The following is a 13,214-nucleotide window of genomic DNA, read 5'->3' as shown; positions in this document are numbered from 1 at the left end:
GTAAATAAAGGTAACCCATTTAAGGAACTAATAAAACTACTTAATTAATACTAAAACATGAGAAGAGAACTATTATTTTCAATGAGATATTATGACTATCAAGGAAGATGATCGGGGAGTGAATTAAAGAAAGAAAAAACAACTAAATAGAAACTCGAATAGTACTAATGAAGGACCATCTTCCTTTGATAATTACATATGGTTAACTTACAATCTGCAAAATTATTAATTCAGGACCAGACTAACCTGGCAGGAGTGTCCTTTTTTGGTTCCCAAAGGATTTATCTCATGGTAGATAATTTGTATTAATTTTCTATACGATTGGATGTTATTATATTTATACAAATTGAAATTGTAAGTCTTAGTTCTTCCATCAGGGCTGAAAATTCCAGATTTTGTAAAAGACCTAAGATCTTGCCTCGGCTCATGATTTAAAATAAGAAACACTGGAGGCGTCCAGATGAGCAAAATGCTCAAATGAGAAAACAAGGATGTCACATAAGAAGTGTACTGATGAGAGAAAAGCTCAGGTCTTACTGCTCTGAGAAGGCCAGAGCAAAGCCGAATTGAGTATAGATATGGAGATGAAAGAGGGAATAACATAAACAAGCGACAATAACATCAAAGGTTTAACAGAAGGTAGACAAAAGTATAAACAAAACAGATGAAATACATAGGAAAATATAGATGTTTATTTCCCGATATGAGCAAAATGCTCAAGGCTACACCTCTCCCGGGTTTAGAAAGCAAACCCTTGGTCGAAGAATGATTCTATGAAAAAATATAAAGTTTTAAAAGCATTGCAGTTTGTGATAAATTATGATTACATCTTTAGCAAAGTGAACAAAACAGGAATTTTGAAAGTGGAGTCCAGAAATTCTCTGTAAGAGGCTCAAACAAAAAAAATCTATAGGGTTCTATATTTAATTAAACTTGCTAATGTTTTGCAGCTAAGGTTAATGACAAGAATTCTGTTTACCTGGAATATAAACTACATTCAACCAAGTCTCAAGAAAAAATAGAAATAATTGTCTAGTCTTAATTATAAATATGATGAACCACTTATTTCATTGTGAAACAAATCTTGTTATGTTTAATAAAATTATTCCAAAATTTCAAATGAATAATATATTTCATATTGTCAGAGATGGGTAAAAATTAGCTTTATTTCAAACTAATAGCTAAAGTTGCCATGGATACGACCCTTATTCATGAATGAACCATTGATAAATATATATCGTATCCATGGCAATTTTTGGCCCATCTCTGCAAACTGTTGGCTATGTACCTTGCATATTTAATATAAATAATCTAGATTATCTCTCTAGGAAGTCTGGTGAGTCAATTCTTTTAAAATTTTTGAGGTTAATCACTTCCATCATTTGAATGAATTATTATTTATTTATTCATGACATTGTACAACGTTTCGGGACCACTGTCCCATATTCATGCACTATAAAAACCTATAACAATAATAAAACCAACATAACACCAATCTTCATCCTTATGTATTTATATACAATATATTTATAAGGATGAAGATTGGTGTTATGTTGGTTTTATTATTGTTGTAGGTTTTTATAGTGCATGAATATGGGACAGTGGTCCCGAAACGTTGTACAATGTCATGAATAAATAAATAATAATTCATTCAAATGATGGAAGTGATTAATCTCAAAAAATTTTAAGAGAATATAAATAACTAAAATGTTTGATGTTAAAAGAAAAGTAATAATGTGAATAAGATGAGCCTTGAAAGGCAGTAAATTTCAAAGCTATAAATTAAAAATAGATTCATAATAACATTTTTTGATATACTTTTATCAGCACTAAGATAATAATCTAAATTTATTAGGAAATTTAGACAAACCAAAGTTGACTCAGTAACTCAAACCTCAAATTTTTTTTAAATAACTTTCATTTTCCTATGGTCCTCTTATACTACCTCTTTAAGTTGATTATTTCAAAATAAAAACCTTGAATACACGAATTTTCCATTTTGAAAAACCTCTACAAATATACTTCATCAGTTCTATAATTGGCAACACAATTCTGTTTTTATAATTTCTCATTTTAGTTCAAATGTTTCTGATACATCATAGAGTGTGGAGGTGAAACAAAAGTTGATCAAGCTGGTAAGATGAAGGCTTAAGTAAAAAAAAAAAAAAAACGGTAAAAACAAAAGGAAGATGGTCCGAATGAGGTCAAAGAAAACTCAAATAGTGATTAAACCATTTATATTGAACCAACATTTCGCACCACGTTGCAGGGCTTCATCAGGGCTAAAAAAGATACAAACACTTAAATGATGTAAACATAAATGAAAAATTAAAAAGATGTACAGTGAAACGTAAATATTAAATGAATGGAATATGGTCCGAGGGCGGTAAAAAAACAAACTCAAAATAGTAAATGGGTAAACTATTTTTTAATAATTTTGTAAATATCTCCCCCTCTATTTTGTATATTACCATTTATTGTTTATCTAATTTAAAAATAGTTTTTTTTTTCTTTTACAATATTTACTTTAAAATTATTTCCGTTATTATGTGTTGTGCTTAACTGCCATCCCTACTCCTCCTTAATACAAACGGCTCACTCTGACTTCTGTCAAAACAGGTATGAATTCTTTCTCATCACTTGATTTTATTCTTTTCTTTTTTCATCCCTTAATTTGTACTTTCTTTTATCTAATCTCTTATCTATCTGTTACAATTACCGTTTTCATTTAATGTTTACAACCTTTAATTTTTCTTATTATATTTAATTTTCATTGTATACTCCTGTTATTTTCCAATTTTTTTTTTTTGTAACTATGTCAACTGTTTATATCTTTTTTTAGCCCTGACGAAGACCTGCAACGTGGGGCGAAACGTTGGCTCAATAAAAATAGTATACCATTTACTATTTGAGTTTTTTTTTTACCACACCCGGACTGTATTCCATTCATCTATACACACGGTCAATCAACAATCTTCCAGTAAATATTAAATAAGAATATACAAAGATTTTAGAGAATTAATGAAAACAGAAAAAAAAGAAGAAATAAAAACTATAAACTAAAAGCTATAAATATAAAATATAAAGAAAAGCGTAAATAAAGGAATATAATGAACAAGATAGGAAACATACTTAATGGACTGGAAGTCAGTGCGAAAGTGGACGTTGACAGGATATAAAAAAAAAGTGAGGATTGACTGTTAAAATATATTACATTTAAAAATAATAAATCATGTCAGTAGTATTTGAGTTTTCTTAAGTAAGAGTGAAACGTAAATATTAAATAAGAATATAAAAAGGTTTTAGAGAATTAATGAAAACAGAAAAAAAAAAAAGAAGAAATATAAAGTATAATCTAAAAGCTATAAATATAAAGAAAAACTGAAATAAAGGAATATAATAAACAAGATAGTAAAACTATGTTTACATAATAACAGTTTGTAATAAGTTTGACTTGATAAGTCGCATGTAAGTAGTTTTCGAATTCCAATTAGTATTTTTACTTATATTATGTTTTAGTATATTTGATATAATTTTGATTATTATTAGCTTTAATTTAATTGATTAAAGCATTAATAGTTCTGTATCATCCAGTCTGTTTTAGTAATAAAGCACTAGACTCAAGTTTTATTGTAAAACTGTATTTTTAATGTTTTCACAAATAAACATATATTCTATTCTACTCTGTTTGTAAACTTCCAAAAAAAGCTGTGATGAAAAATGTTGGTTGCCGACTATTATAATTTAAAAAGATTATTTATTTTTAGGAACTAACTAAATGATATCGCTGCTCTGCTTTATAATGTCACATCTGACAATTTTTTTATTTTTATTTTATGTATTCCACCGATCGTACTGTAGACTAGGATTACTTTGTGAAAACCCTACTAGCTTTGGGAGAGTCTGAAGGATGAACCGACTAGAGAAAGTAACCTCATCTATCGTACTATCTTTGGAATACGTCCAATTCAAATAAAATCAAAACTGTTTTTCGTTAAATGTGTAAATATTACAGCAAAGCAAGTGATATGTACAACATACAAAAAGTTGTTTTATTTATTCTTCACCGAGGTTTTGATCCAACCATATGGAACATCTTTAGGCCTAGAGCAGTAAATAGAAACCAATCTGCCATATTAATTATGAAACAACAGATTCATCTCTACTTCAAGACTTCATGTAGTTTACTGTTTCCATCACAATAAAATCATAAAAATAATAATCAGTATTCTTCCTCGTTTAGTCAATTAGTGACCAGCTGAATCATTTTAGTAATAGAAACTCCTCTACTCCATTATCTGGTACTTGTTTTGTATTTAGTACTCCTAGAAAAAAGGCAATGAATTTGATTTATTGCTTCAATTAAATCAATCAATGTTATTTTATTTTTTCAGTGCTAAAATCTAATTGTTAAAAGGACAAAAACAGCAGAACTATTTTAAGTGGGATGAAACTTGCCTTAATATTTAGACAACAAAGATGAAAAACAAATACATATTGTGGCCAAAGAAAATAGAAGTACATATTTCAATTATAAAGGAAACTTCATACACATCAGTGTAGTGTATGATATAAATTAGATGGCAGAGTTTTAAAATTTACATCTTTATACATGATAGGTCTGTTCCAAGAAACACTTCTGATTGTCCAGAACTGAGCGGTACAGATTTTGAGAGGGACTCCTATGCACGCTTCATACAGTTCTGGACAGCCAGAAGTGATTCTTGGAACAGAACTAACAAACCTTCTGGTACCAGCTGATTTAGAAAGCCAGGACACATTAGTATTATTCATTATCTTTAGTTTAGCTTGTTAAATGGAAAAATAGTTTCTTCTTTTACCATGTTAAAATGATACAACATATAAAATGGTTGAGTCTGTTAAATGGATAATGGTGTCACACAACAGACCAGCTGAGGTTGTCACCATTTTGAACCCTAAATTGTTCTTCCTCAAACAATATTATTTTACAAAACAAAATTTGGTGTGGTGTACGCATCACACAAGGATTAGACCAGATAAATTGGACAGTGAGTAAAAATGGGCGGAGAACCAGTTTCCAGTTAAATTTATGTTTTATCTCGTATGGTCTAATCATCTAAAGGCACCTTAATACCAACAAATATAGGTAAGTGGAAGCAAAAACTGAGTGTTATCATTATCACCGTGAAAATACAAAAACATTTTATAGGGATATTCATGATCTTTAGTTGAACATGTTAAAACGATATAACATTTAACATGGATGAGGGTCTTTTAATAACTCTGCTAAATGGAGAATGATATCTCAACAGATCAGCTGAGTGCCACACTATTTAGTTTGATGTCGTTTTGATAAGTTAGTTGCTTGTAGTTCATGTTTTTACTCTTTAATATAGCAATGGATACAAATAATAATGAAGTAATGGGAAAAAAATAAGAAAGAAAACAAGGAACAAATGAGGTGGAGGAAAGATGATGTGACAAAGCTGTTGGAGATTTTATTACATTAGGGGTATTCATGGTCCTTAGTATAACGTTAAACTAAACTACATGATAAAGCATATTTAATGGAGAAACATTTCCTTCTTTTACCATGTTAAAACTATATAACATATAACATGGTTAATAGTCTGTTAAATAGATAATGATGTCACTCTACATACCAGCTGAGCTCGTCACCATTTTGTTCATTGTCGTTTTAGGTTAATTGCTTGTGGTTTGTGTTTTGATTGTGGTAGTATATTTTTGGATGTTTTTAAAGCTAATAAAGTAATGGATGACAATAATAATAACGTAATTAGCTCATCTTGTTTCTCTTCCTCACCAAGTTAAAGTTACAAGATCAACAAGGGACTCAGGGTCATATTTTCACACAACTTCCACTTCAGGCACGTTGTAATAAATTACTTTAATAAAAAACTAAAGAAGTAAACAATAACATGAAGTTTTGGAAGGAAAGGTTATAAAACAAGTTGCTCAGAAAATCCGCTAGGAACTCTTATACATTTAACATGGCTTTAAATAGGGCTGCTCACAATTCTATACTTATAGCATTTAACATGGTAAAACATTTTACATTTAACACAACATCATGAATACCCCTATTACGTTGCAGATTAACCCCAACTAAACTAATTAAAGTACAGGTAAGTAAAAATTCGAAGGTTTCTAGTGAACAAAACAAGCTCTAGTGGAGGGAAATTCAAAATTCTTACTTATGACATTATTATTAATATAGTTAGAATATAGTTGTTGACTCCTGATGGCAAAAAAAAAACAAATGAAAAATAAAAAAAACAGACCATTTTCAGTATAGTTGTTGTCTATTGTAGTATTCTTTATAAGTGGAATTCTGAGGCTCCAACCAGAGAAGCTTTTTCTGTACCCTAGTACCAGTCGAAGTGTACAGGTAAATTTCTTTAATTAAATGAAATTTACTATATTAATATCTTTCTTGATCACGATCGGTTCCCTAATTTTCTCTGTGTTTTATTCAATGTGGTGATCAAACCATCCATACTTCATTGAAGAAGATGGTCGGGGGAGTGCGGTCGGCAAAAAACAACAAAAATATTTATTTATGCCGACATTTCGACCTGATTTTCAGGTCTTCATCAGGGCTATAAAAACAACCAGACAACCATCGTTTAGAGAGAAAAAAATACATACTTCATATTTCAAACTCAAATTTATATGATCAATTTTTTTTTTTTCTCACTCATTAATCTTTCTTAGTACTTGTTAATTATAGTATTGCCACTTCTTATAAATTAAATTATTTAACATAAAATAAGAAAAACACATGTTTATATAAATAAAACTACTTTTTATTTATTTCTAACAAAAAAATCTATTCTGCAAAACCCATTGTTGAGAAAGGATATGTCCTACGTTATACTTTTTTTCTGTAAATAAACATTCATCTGTATTCACAAATTTACTGTCTCATCCAATACAAGTTTGATTTTTTTTTTTATTTCCATATACATACTTCATGAAGGTAATTATTCCAATCAACCGTTGTGGGCTTAAGATATTTCTAAATATTTTATACGTGTTAATTGCTCACACCATGAATAAATAAGTGTACTGTGGTTTCTAAACTTACTTTGGAATCGGCAAACCCCGTTACAGTTCTTATTCTGATGCTTTTCCTACAACTTCATTTGTAACATCTTCTATATATTTTTCAACCAAAATAGAGATTCATTTCATGATTGTTAGAACATATCTTCATTCTTGGTAAAAATTCTTCATAATAAAGGAACGCAATTGCCATTTCCTTATCATTAACTGTGCGAAAAATGCTTTTTACAAAGTACATTATAAGGTTACTTTTTAAAATATGTAAATATCAATAATAAAACAATAAACATATGTTTTAATATTAGATACATTATTATTCTAAAGTGGCGATACTATAATCAACAAGTACCACTTTATTTGTGCAGCAACAGCAGATTTTAATCCAGCGAAGGGAAAAATTTTACTTCTTCAATTGAAGTCATGGGCCACACGTGATCCTATAACAGAAGTATTAATAAAGTATAAAAAAAAAATAATAATAACATTATCGAGTTAAGAGGATCTATGTATTTAATAATAAATATAATTTGAAGAACCTGTCACTAAAAAACCTCTCTACCCTCATAAACAGGGAAAGTTGAAACCTTCTGGATGTACTAGAGCACTATATCTCTTACCAATACAAAAGGAAACCTTGCTCACCAACTCTTTTGCTTTCATTCATATCAATAATACCATTAAAATACTAATATCACAAAGCTTTTAAAGAAAAATATTTTTAAAAATGATGCACAAGAGATATGTGAACACAAACTTTAATTCTTTGAGTTTAAAGACATTTAAAGATTTACATTTTGCAATTTTATTAAATTTGACCAAACCTTGAATAAATAAACTTATGAGGGGATAGGGAACTTACTACTCATGGTGATTAACAGTGCAGGTCATTCAAATTTTATTTAAAAAGTAATTTAATGAAAATTAGAAGTTATAAATCTGTGAACTGGAAATAAAGTATAAAGTTTTTTTAAGGTACTATTAACTCTTTGCACTTGAAGTTTTTATTCACTCATATTACCAGTGTATACCAGAGAGCTGCGACCGTCATTTTACACCAAAAGGGAAATATCTTATACACAATTGTTTTTAAGATTTGTCTTTATCTTTAAGTTATGGACTGAAAATTATTTGCATTATCACCACAGTGGAGCCATCAAATTTTAAATGCCTCCGGTCTGGAGCCCTCGAGTGTAAAGGGTTAATTAATATCACATCTTTGGATTGTTTCTTAAATAAGTTGAGAAATTGAATTCACCCAAAAGGAAATAAAACATATAAAAACACAAAATTATAGTTATTATAAATAAAAAATTGGGTAGAATATTTTATAAAATATAAACTTGCCAAAATAAATTAGGAGATTACTCGGCCATATCACTGCTCTAGATAATGATTCAACTCTTAAATTAGTGAAAATGATTTCCTTGTGTGCATTTACAAGATGTTTTTAAGTTGAAATAATTAACTATTAGACAAAATTTTTTAAGTACAATCATGCTGATTTTCAAATATGACCTAAAAATAATTCTGAACCAAGTGAATTTCATAAAATTTTACAGCTGCATCATTATACTTCTGGAGGAGCAATGTGCAATTAATAAAGGATGATGAAAAAAATACAATAAATAATTTTTGTCGTATTTTACGCAATAATGAGTACCATCCAGAACATCTTTCATTATTATCAAAATGAAACTTACAAGTTAACTGTAATAGAAGTCCACTAACAATATTCTGTGGCTCCATTAGCTTTGATAATGTTCAGTTATAGGGATGTTGAACATTCTTGGATTATCTCACCATTTTGTTAGGAATTAAATTCTTGGAGAGTTGTAATGAGAAGCTGAGTATATCCTTGATATACTCTATTGGTCTGAGGTTTACTTCTCCATCAAAACAGCATTCTAATTCCAATTTCCTTAAATTACTCTCTACTAGAATAGTGTGAGACCTCATATTATCATGGAAGAAAATAAAAATTATCTCTTATAAATGGCACTACTGTAGCTTAACAGGTGTTAATATGAAGGTTTTAAAAAAATGAATTAGTGCCGTAAAAAGAAATAATCATCATCTGTCATTAACACAGACGGTCCTGGTTACAGTTATAACCTCAACTGGTTATCTCATTTGAATATTTAGTCCACAGTAGCCTTGATAGTGTTAATATTATTGTTTAAAGGATTTCAATATAAATTAGAAATGTGTGCGAAATAAAAAAAACTGTAATAACATCTGAAAGTTCAGTTTTTTGTTAATATATTTCAAACCCATCAGAACAAGAAAAAATGTGTTATCGGTAACAGTTAAATTTAGCATGTTTTCAAAATACTAAAGAAAATGTTTTTAAAATTTTATAATTATTAAATGAAGAATAAAAAAAATATGAAATTCGTCCTTTAGATAGATAATTTAGATAAATAACTGATTTATATAGTGAATTATTTAAATAGTAGAGGAAACTTATTGTTGAAATTTCTATGAGCTCCAAAAGGAGATCTATGCAGATGTTGCTTGATTAAATTGGGAACGTTAAACTTTTTGTACATACTTTAGTTTTAGCTTAATTGAAAATGGAACGCAAACCCTGTAAATATTATCAATCCTTCATTCCTTAGCATAGTCCATTATTTTCCTTCAATGGATAAGAAGTCAGACGCCATTACTGCTAGCTTTAGTCCCGTAGTACTTAACCCCGCCGCTTATTTACAGCTAGTCGCATCAACATGAACCTAAGATTTATTTAAGCTTAATTTACGTGACAAGTGCGAATTATTAGTAAAATGTTACTTTATAGAGTGTTTGCTTTTATTTTAAATCGGTGTATAAAGTGAGAAATGTCATATGCAATCAACATGCGTGGATTCCCGCGCGTTGCATGTTGGTACTGAACTGAATTGTATGGATCCGCCATGATGCCTATCGTTGGGCAGGCTTCTTTTTCACGTTTTAAAGTTGATATTTTGTTTTTGTGACTGAGTGCGAATAAACATAAACATGGGAACGAGATAAGAGTTATTAAGGTGCAGTTGGGACAGGGTTTTTACCCTCTGTAACCCTGAAAAGGGACCCTGCAGAGGTTTTTAGTGTTGTGCCAATGTGCTGCTAGGTTGTCAACAAAAATGAACAAGCTCTCGTTCAGGCCAAGGGTCTTGGAAATTACCAAGCCCTTGCCTGTATACAGGAGTGAGGAGCTCCCGGATTTGCCAGAATATTCGGCAATCAATAGAGCTGTTCCTCAATTACCAAGTGGAATGGATAAAGAAGAAGAATGTGTAAGTTCTATAAGAAAAACAGTTGCATAGTACTGTTTGGCCACCATGTTGAGCGGCGAAGGTTATTCCTTTCAATTGCTGGCTACACAACTTAATAAATTAAAACTGAAATTGTGTCCTTTAACAACAACAAAATAAAGAAATTCCATTCCATTAATTGAAATTGGACCCTTTATTGGAGAGTTAATTAAAAATATACAGTCAATTATCGCACGATGTAAACATAACATAACCTTGGCAATGTAAACATTGTTCATATTCCCTTCTTATTGGTTTTTATTAGATTAATACATATTTTTATAGTTATCTTCCTTATCAAGAATCATAACAAATTCCTCTAATCAAGTTCATTAATTACTTTTATGGATAATATAGCATTTATGTGATGAGGAAGGTTATAACAACAGTAACTTTAAAGTTTACTATTGACTTGCTATTAATTTGTTATTACTATTATTTATTAAAATGAGACATAGTTTGGTTTAAACATTGTTACTTTATTGCTGATTAACCAGTCTTGTCTTTTGGTTTTGTTTACCTTCAAAACAGATAGTTCACTATAGACTTAATTGAGTTCCATTATGTATGAGGAACCTTATCAATTATTTTTGTTAAGAAAGGCTGTTATACACTTCATTCAATGATTTAAATAAACAATTCTAAATGTTTAGCAACTATATATCACAAATACTCTAGTACAAATTATTTTGTAATATAGAAGAAATGTATTATGCCGATCATTGTTCTTTTTAATATTTTCGGGGACTCCTGAATTTTATATATTACACATTGTTTTGGTTGTTTACGTTTTAGTCCAATTCATTAATGTCAATGGAAAAATCAGTGTGCCAGATTATTTTTTGAAAAATTGATATTTTTTGTGCTTAATTTATATGAATTTCAAATTGAGAGGATTTACCTTCCGCCTAGTATATTTTAGATTAGTTAATTGGAAAGTGTAGATTAAACTTTAGATTATTAACCAATAGGGTTTTAAATTATTTTTTGAACTATACAAAGATTAGCAATTTAATCTAGAGTGATATTTTCTTAAATTAATTAGCTATAGTTAATAAGATATTCAAGCGTTTGTATTAATTTGATGTTTATTAAGTATTAACTAATATCATAGGTGAGAGTAAACAAAGAAATATTAAATACAGATTGATATATTTAAATAAAATATTTGTATATATGTGACTGAATAAACGCTTATTCATAATTTGAATTTATCATGCTTATAATTTTGAGTATTTAAGTTTAATCTGATGTAAATAAGTGTTTCTTTTCTCGATCAACATTTTACTCACAATTTATAAATTCTTATATTGAATAAGAACTTGGCAATTGAATAAGATTAACTGCCAGTATTTTTTCCTACCTGCAATTATTCGCAATTAATACAATTCTTTATTTTTAAGTTAAGCTCTTATTCTAATTCATTGTTCAAGTGGTTTCATTTGTTGTATCCGTGGTTTGACTTACATTAAGATACAGTCTATGAAGAGTTTTAATTCATAATAAGCTTGTTTGTTCTTTTATTAGTTTTAATACCTTTATGAACTGTTATCCTTCAGGTTAACTATCTATTCTAGGCAGAGCGGGAAGGTCAACATTTATTTTATGGTTCTTTCGATTAATAAAAGTTAACTTTCCCATGTTAATAAAATAAAATTTAATTCACTAAATTTCAAAGCATAGCAACTTATATTACTGTATTTACTAATTATGCTGTAAAAAAAATTTTCTTGGATTTTTGATCCCTTACACAAGACGACATTGTAATGATGTTAACCATAGGTTCGTGGATCCATAAAGGTCAATGTATCTATTATAAAGGGTCCATAAAACAATTTTGACATCGTCTTTGTATCTTCCCAAATTTGTCTTTATTTTTATATTTCTTATTCAAATCAAAGTATAGAAACAAATTTGATGTAGTATCGAACCTCAAAATAAATCCTTTCAATATTGATTCTGACATAGTCGTTCTAGTTTGAAGAAAAATGCACCAAACTTGTTAAGCAAAAATTGAGAAGTTTTATATAAAAAGTCTAAAGGTCCACTTTTAGATATTTATTTCTTAAGTTATTATTTTGGGAGTATTTCATACAGATAAGTTAAATTTTTATTGATAAATGTTAATTTGTGACATCTTAATTTTCTTAATCTCGTGACCGGAAAATTTAATTTTGGAAAAAAAAAATAAACCTTTCTTGTAGAATTTTAATTGGTCTAACCTTTACTTTTCTGATAATGGATAACTTTTAGACTACGAGTTTATAGTATGCTCTAATACAAATTTTCATTTTTTTTTTAAATGTACTTGACCATTTATAAAAATAACCAGAGATATTGTTTAACCTTTGTTTATTATAATGTATGGAATCATTGAGCTAGAAATTAAATTAAATTGGGTTAGGATGGGGTCCACAAAAAAAAAATGTTCAAAAGAGGATCCTTGGTCTATGTAAATTTATTAACCTCTGCTGTAAATGGTTTATTGAATTGAAGTATTTACCTCCTTGCACAGCCACTGGTTTAGTAACAGTACTTTTTTACAAAGTACTGCAGCCTTAACCCTTCATGGCTTGTAGCGATACAGATTTTAATTTTTAAAATTAGTATTGGTTTTGGTATTAATTAACATTGAAAGCTATTTACGGAGATCACTCGCTGGTTCATATCTCAGTTACTGCAGTTTCTTGGTAAATTTGGTTTTAAATTATTTGTCTTAATCTCTTTTAATAAATAGATGATAATTCTAAAAAAGTTATAAATAAATAAAATCTTGTTTCTTTATTTTAGTTTTTAAAATTATACTATTTTTTATATCCATAATTATGAGAGATAGTTGACCGTGGATGATAA

The 13,214-nt window shown here is 28.9% G+C and overlaps 1 protein-coding gene and 1 long non-coding RNA gene across 6 annotated transcripts in view; one reads left to right on the top strand and one right to left on the bottom strand.

Annotated features, from left to right (window-relative positions):
* Positions 1 to 1,697: 1,697 nt before the first annotated feature.
* LOC106678997 (uncharacterized) lies at positions 1,698 to 9,410 on the bottom strand. Of its 4 annotated transcripts, none has more exons than XR_010844969.1 (3): positions 8,769 to 9,410; positions 4,042 to 7,505; positions 1,698 to 2,282 (listed from the first exon to the last, which is right to left on the bottom strand). It is a non-coding gene; the product is annotated as an uncharacterized lncRNA (long non-coding RNA). The 4 variants fall into 4 exon arrangements; XR_001342880.2 differs by lacking the exon at positions 1,698 to 2,282 and having other exon boundaries at positions 3,227 to 4,325; positions 7,091 to 7,505; XR_010844970.1 differs by lacking the exon at positions 1,698 to 2,282 and having other exon boundaries at positions 3,227 to 7,275; positions 7,418 to 7,505.
* E(Pc) (Enhancer of Polycomb) overlaps positions 7,407 to 13,214 on the top strand; it is a 44,030-nt gene continuing 38,222 nt past the window's right edge. Inside the window, exon 1 of one of the 2 annotated variants that reach the window (XM_067052809.1) lies at positions 7,407 to 7,527. Coding sequence is in view for 1 of the 2 variants with exons in the window: in XM_014417897.3 (XP_014273383.1) it covers positions 10,191 to 10,343 (153 nt within the window). In the remaining variant the exon portion in view is untranslated. Of the gene's footprint in view, positions 7,528 to 9,741; positions 10,344 to 13,214 lie in introns of those variants that run through there. The other variant, XM_014417897.3, reaches the window with a different exon arrangement.

The sequence above is a fragment of the Halyomorpha halys genome, unplaced genomic scaffold, assembly GCF_000696795.3.
Source record: "Halyomorpha halys isolate HHAL.00 unplaced genomic scaffold, Hhal_1.1 Scaffold171.1, whole genome shotgun sequence".
In the NCBI taxonomy this organism is placed as follows: domain Eukaryota; kingdom Metazoa; phylum Arthropoda; class Insecta; order Hemiptera; family Pentatomidae; genus Halyomorpha; species Halyomorpha halys.
Note: the sequence above shows the minus strand (reverse complement) of the source record. Positions and strands in the feature narration are given on the sequence as shown.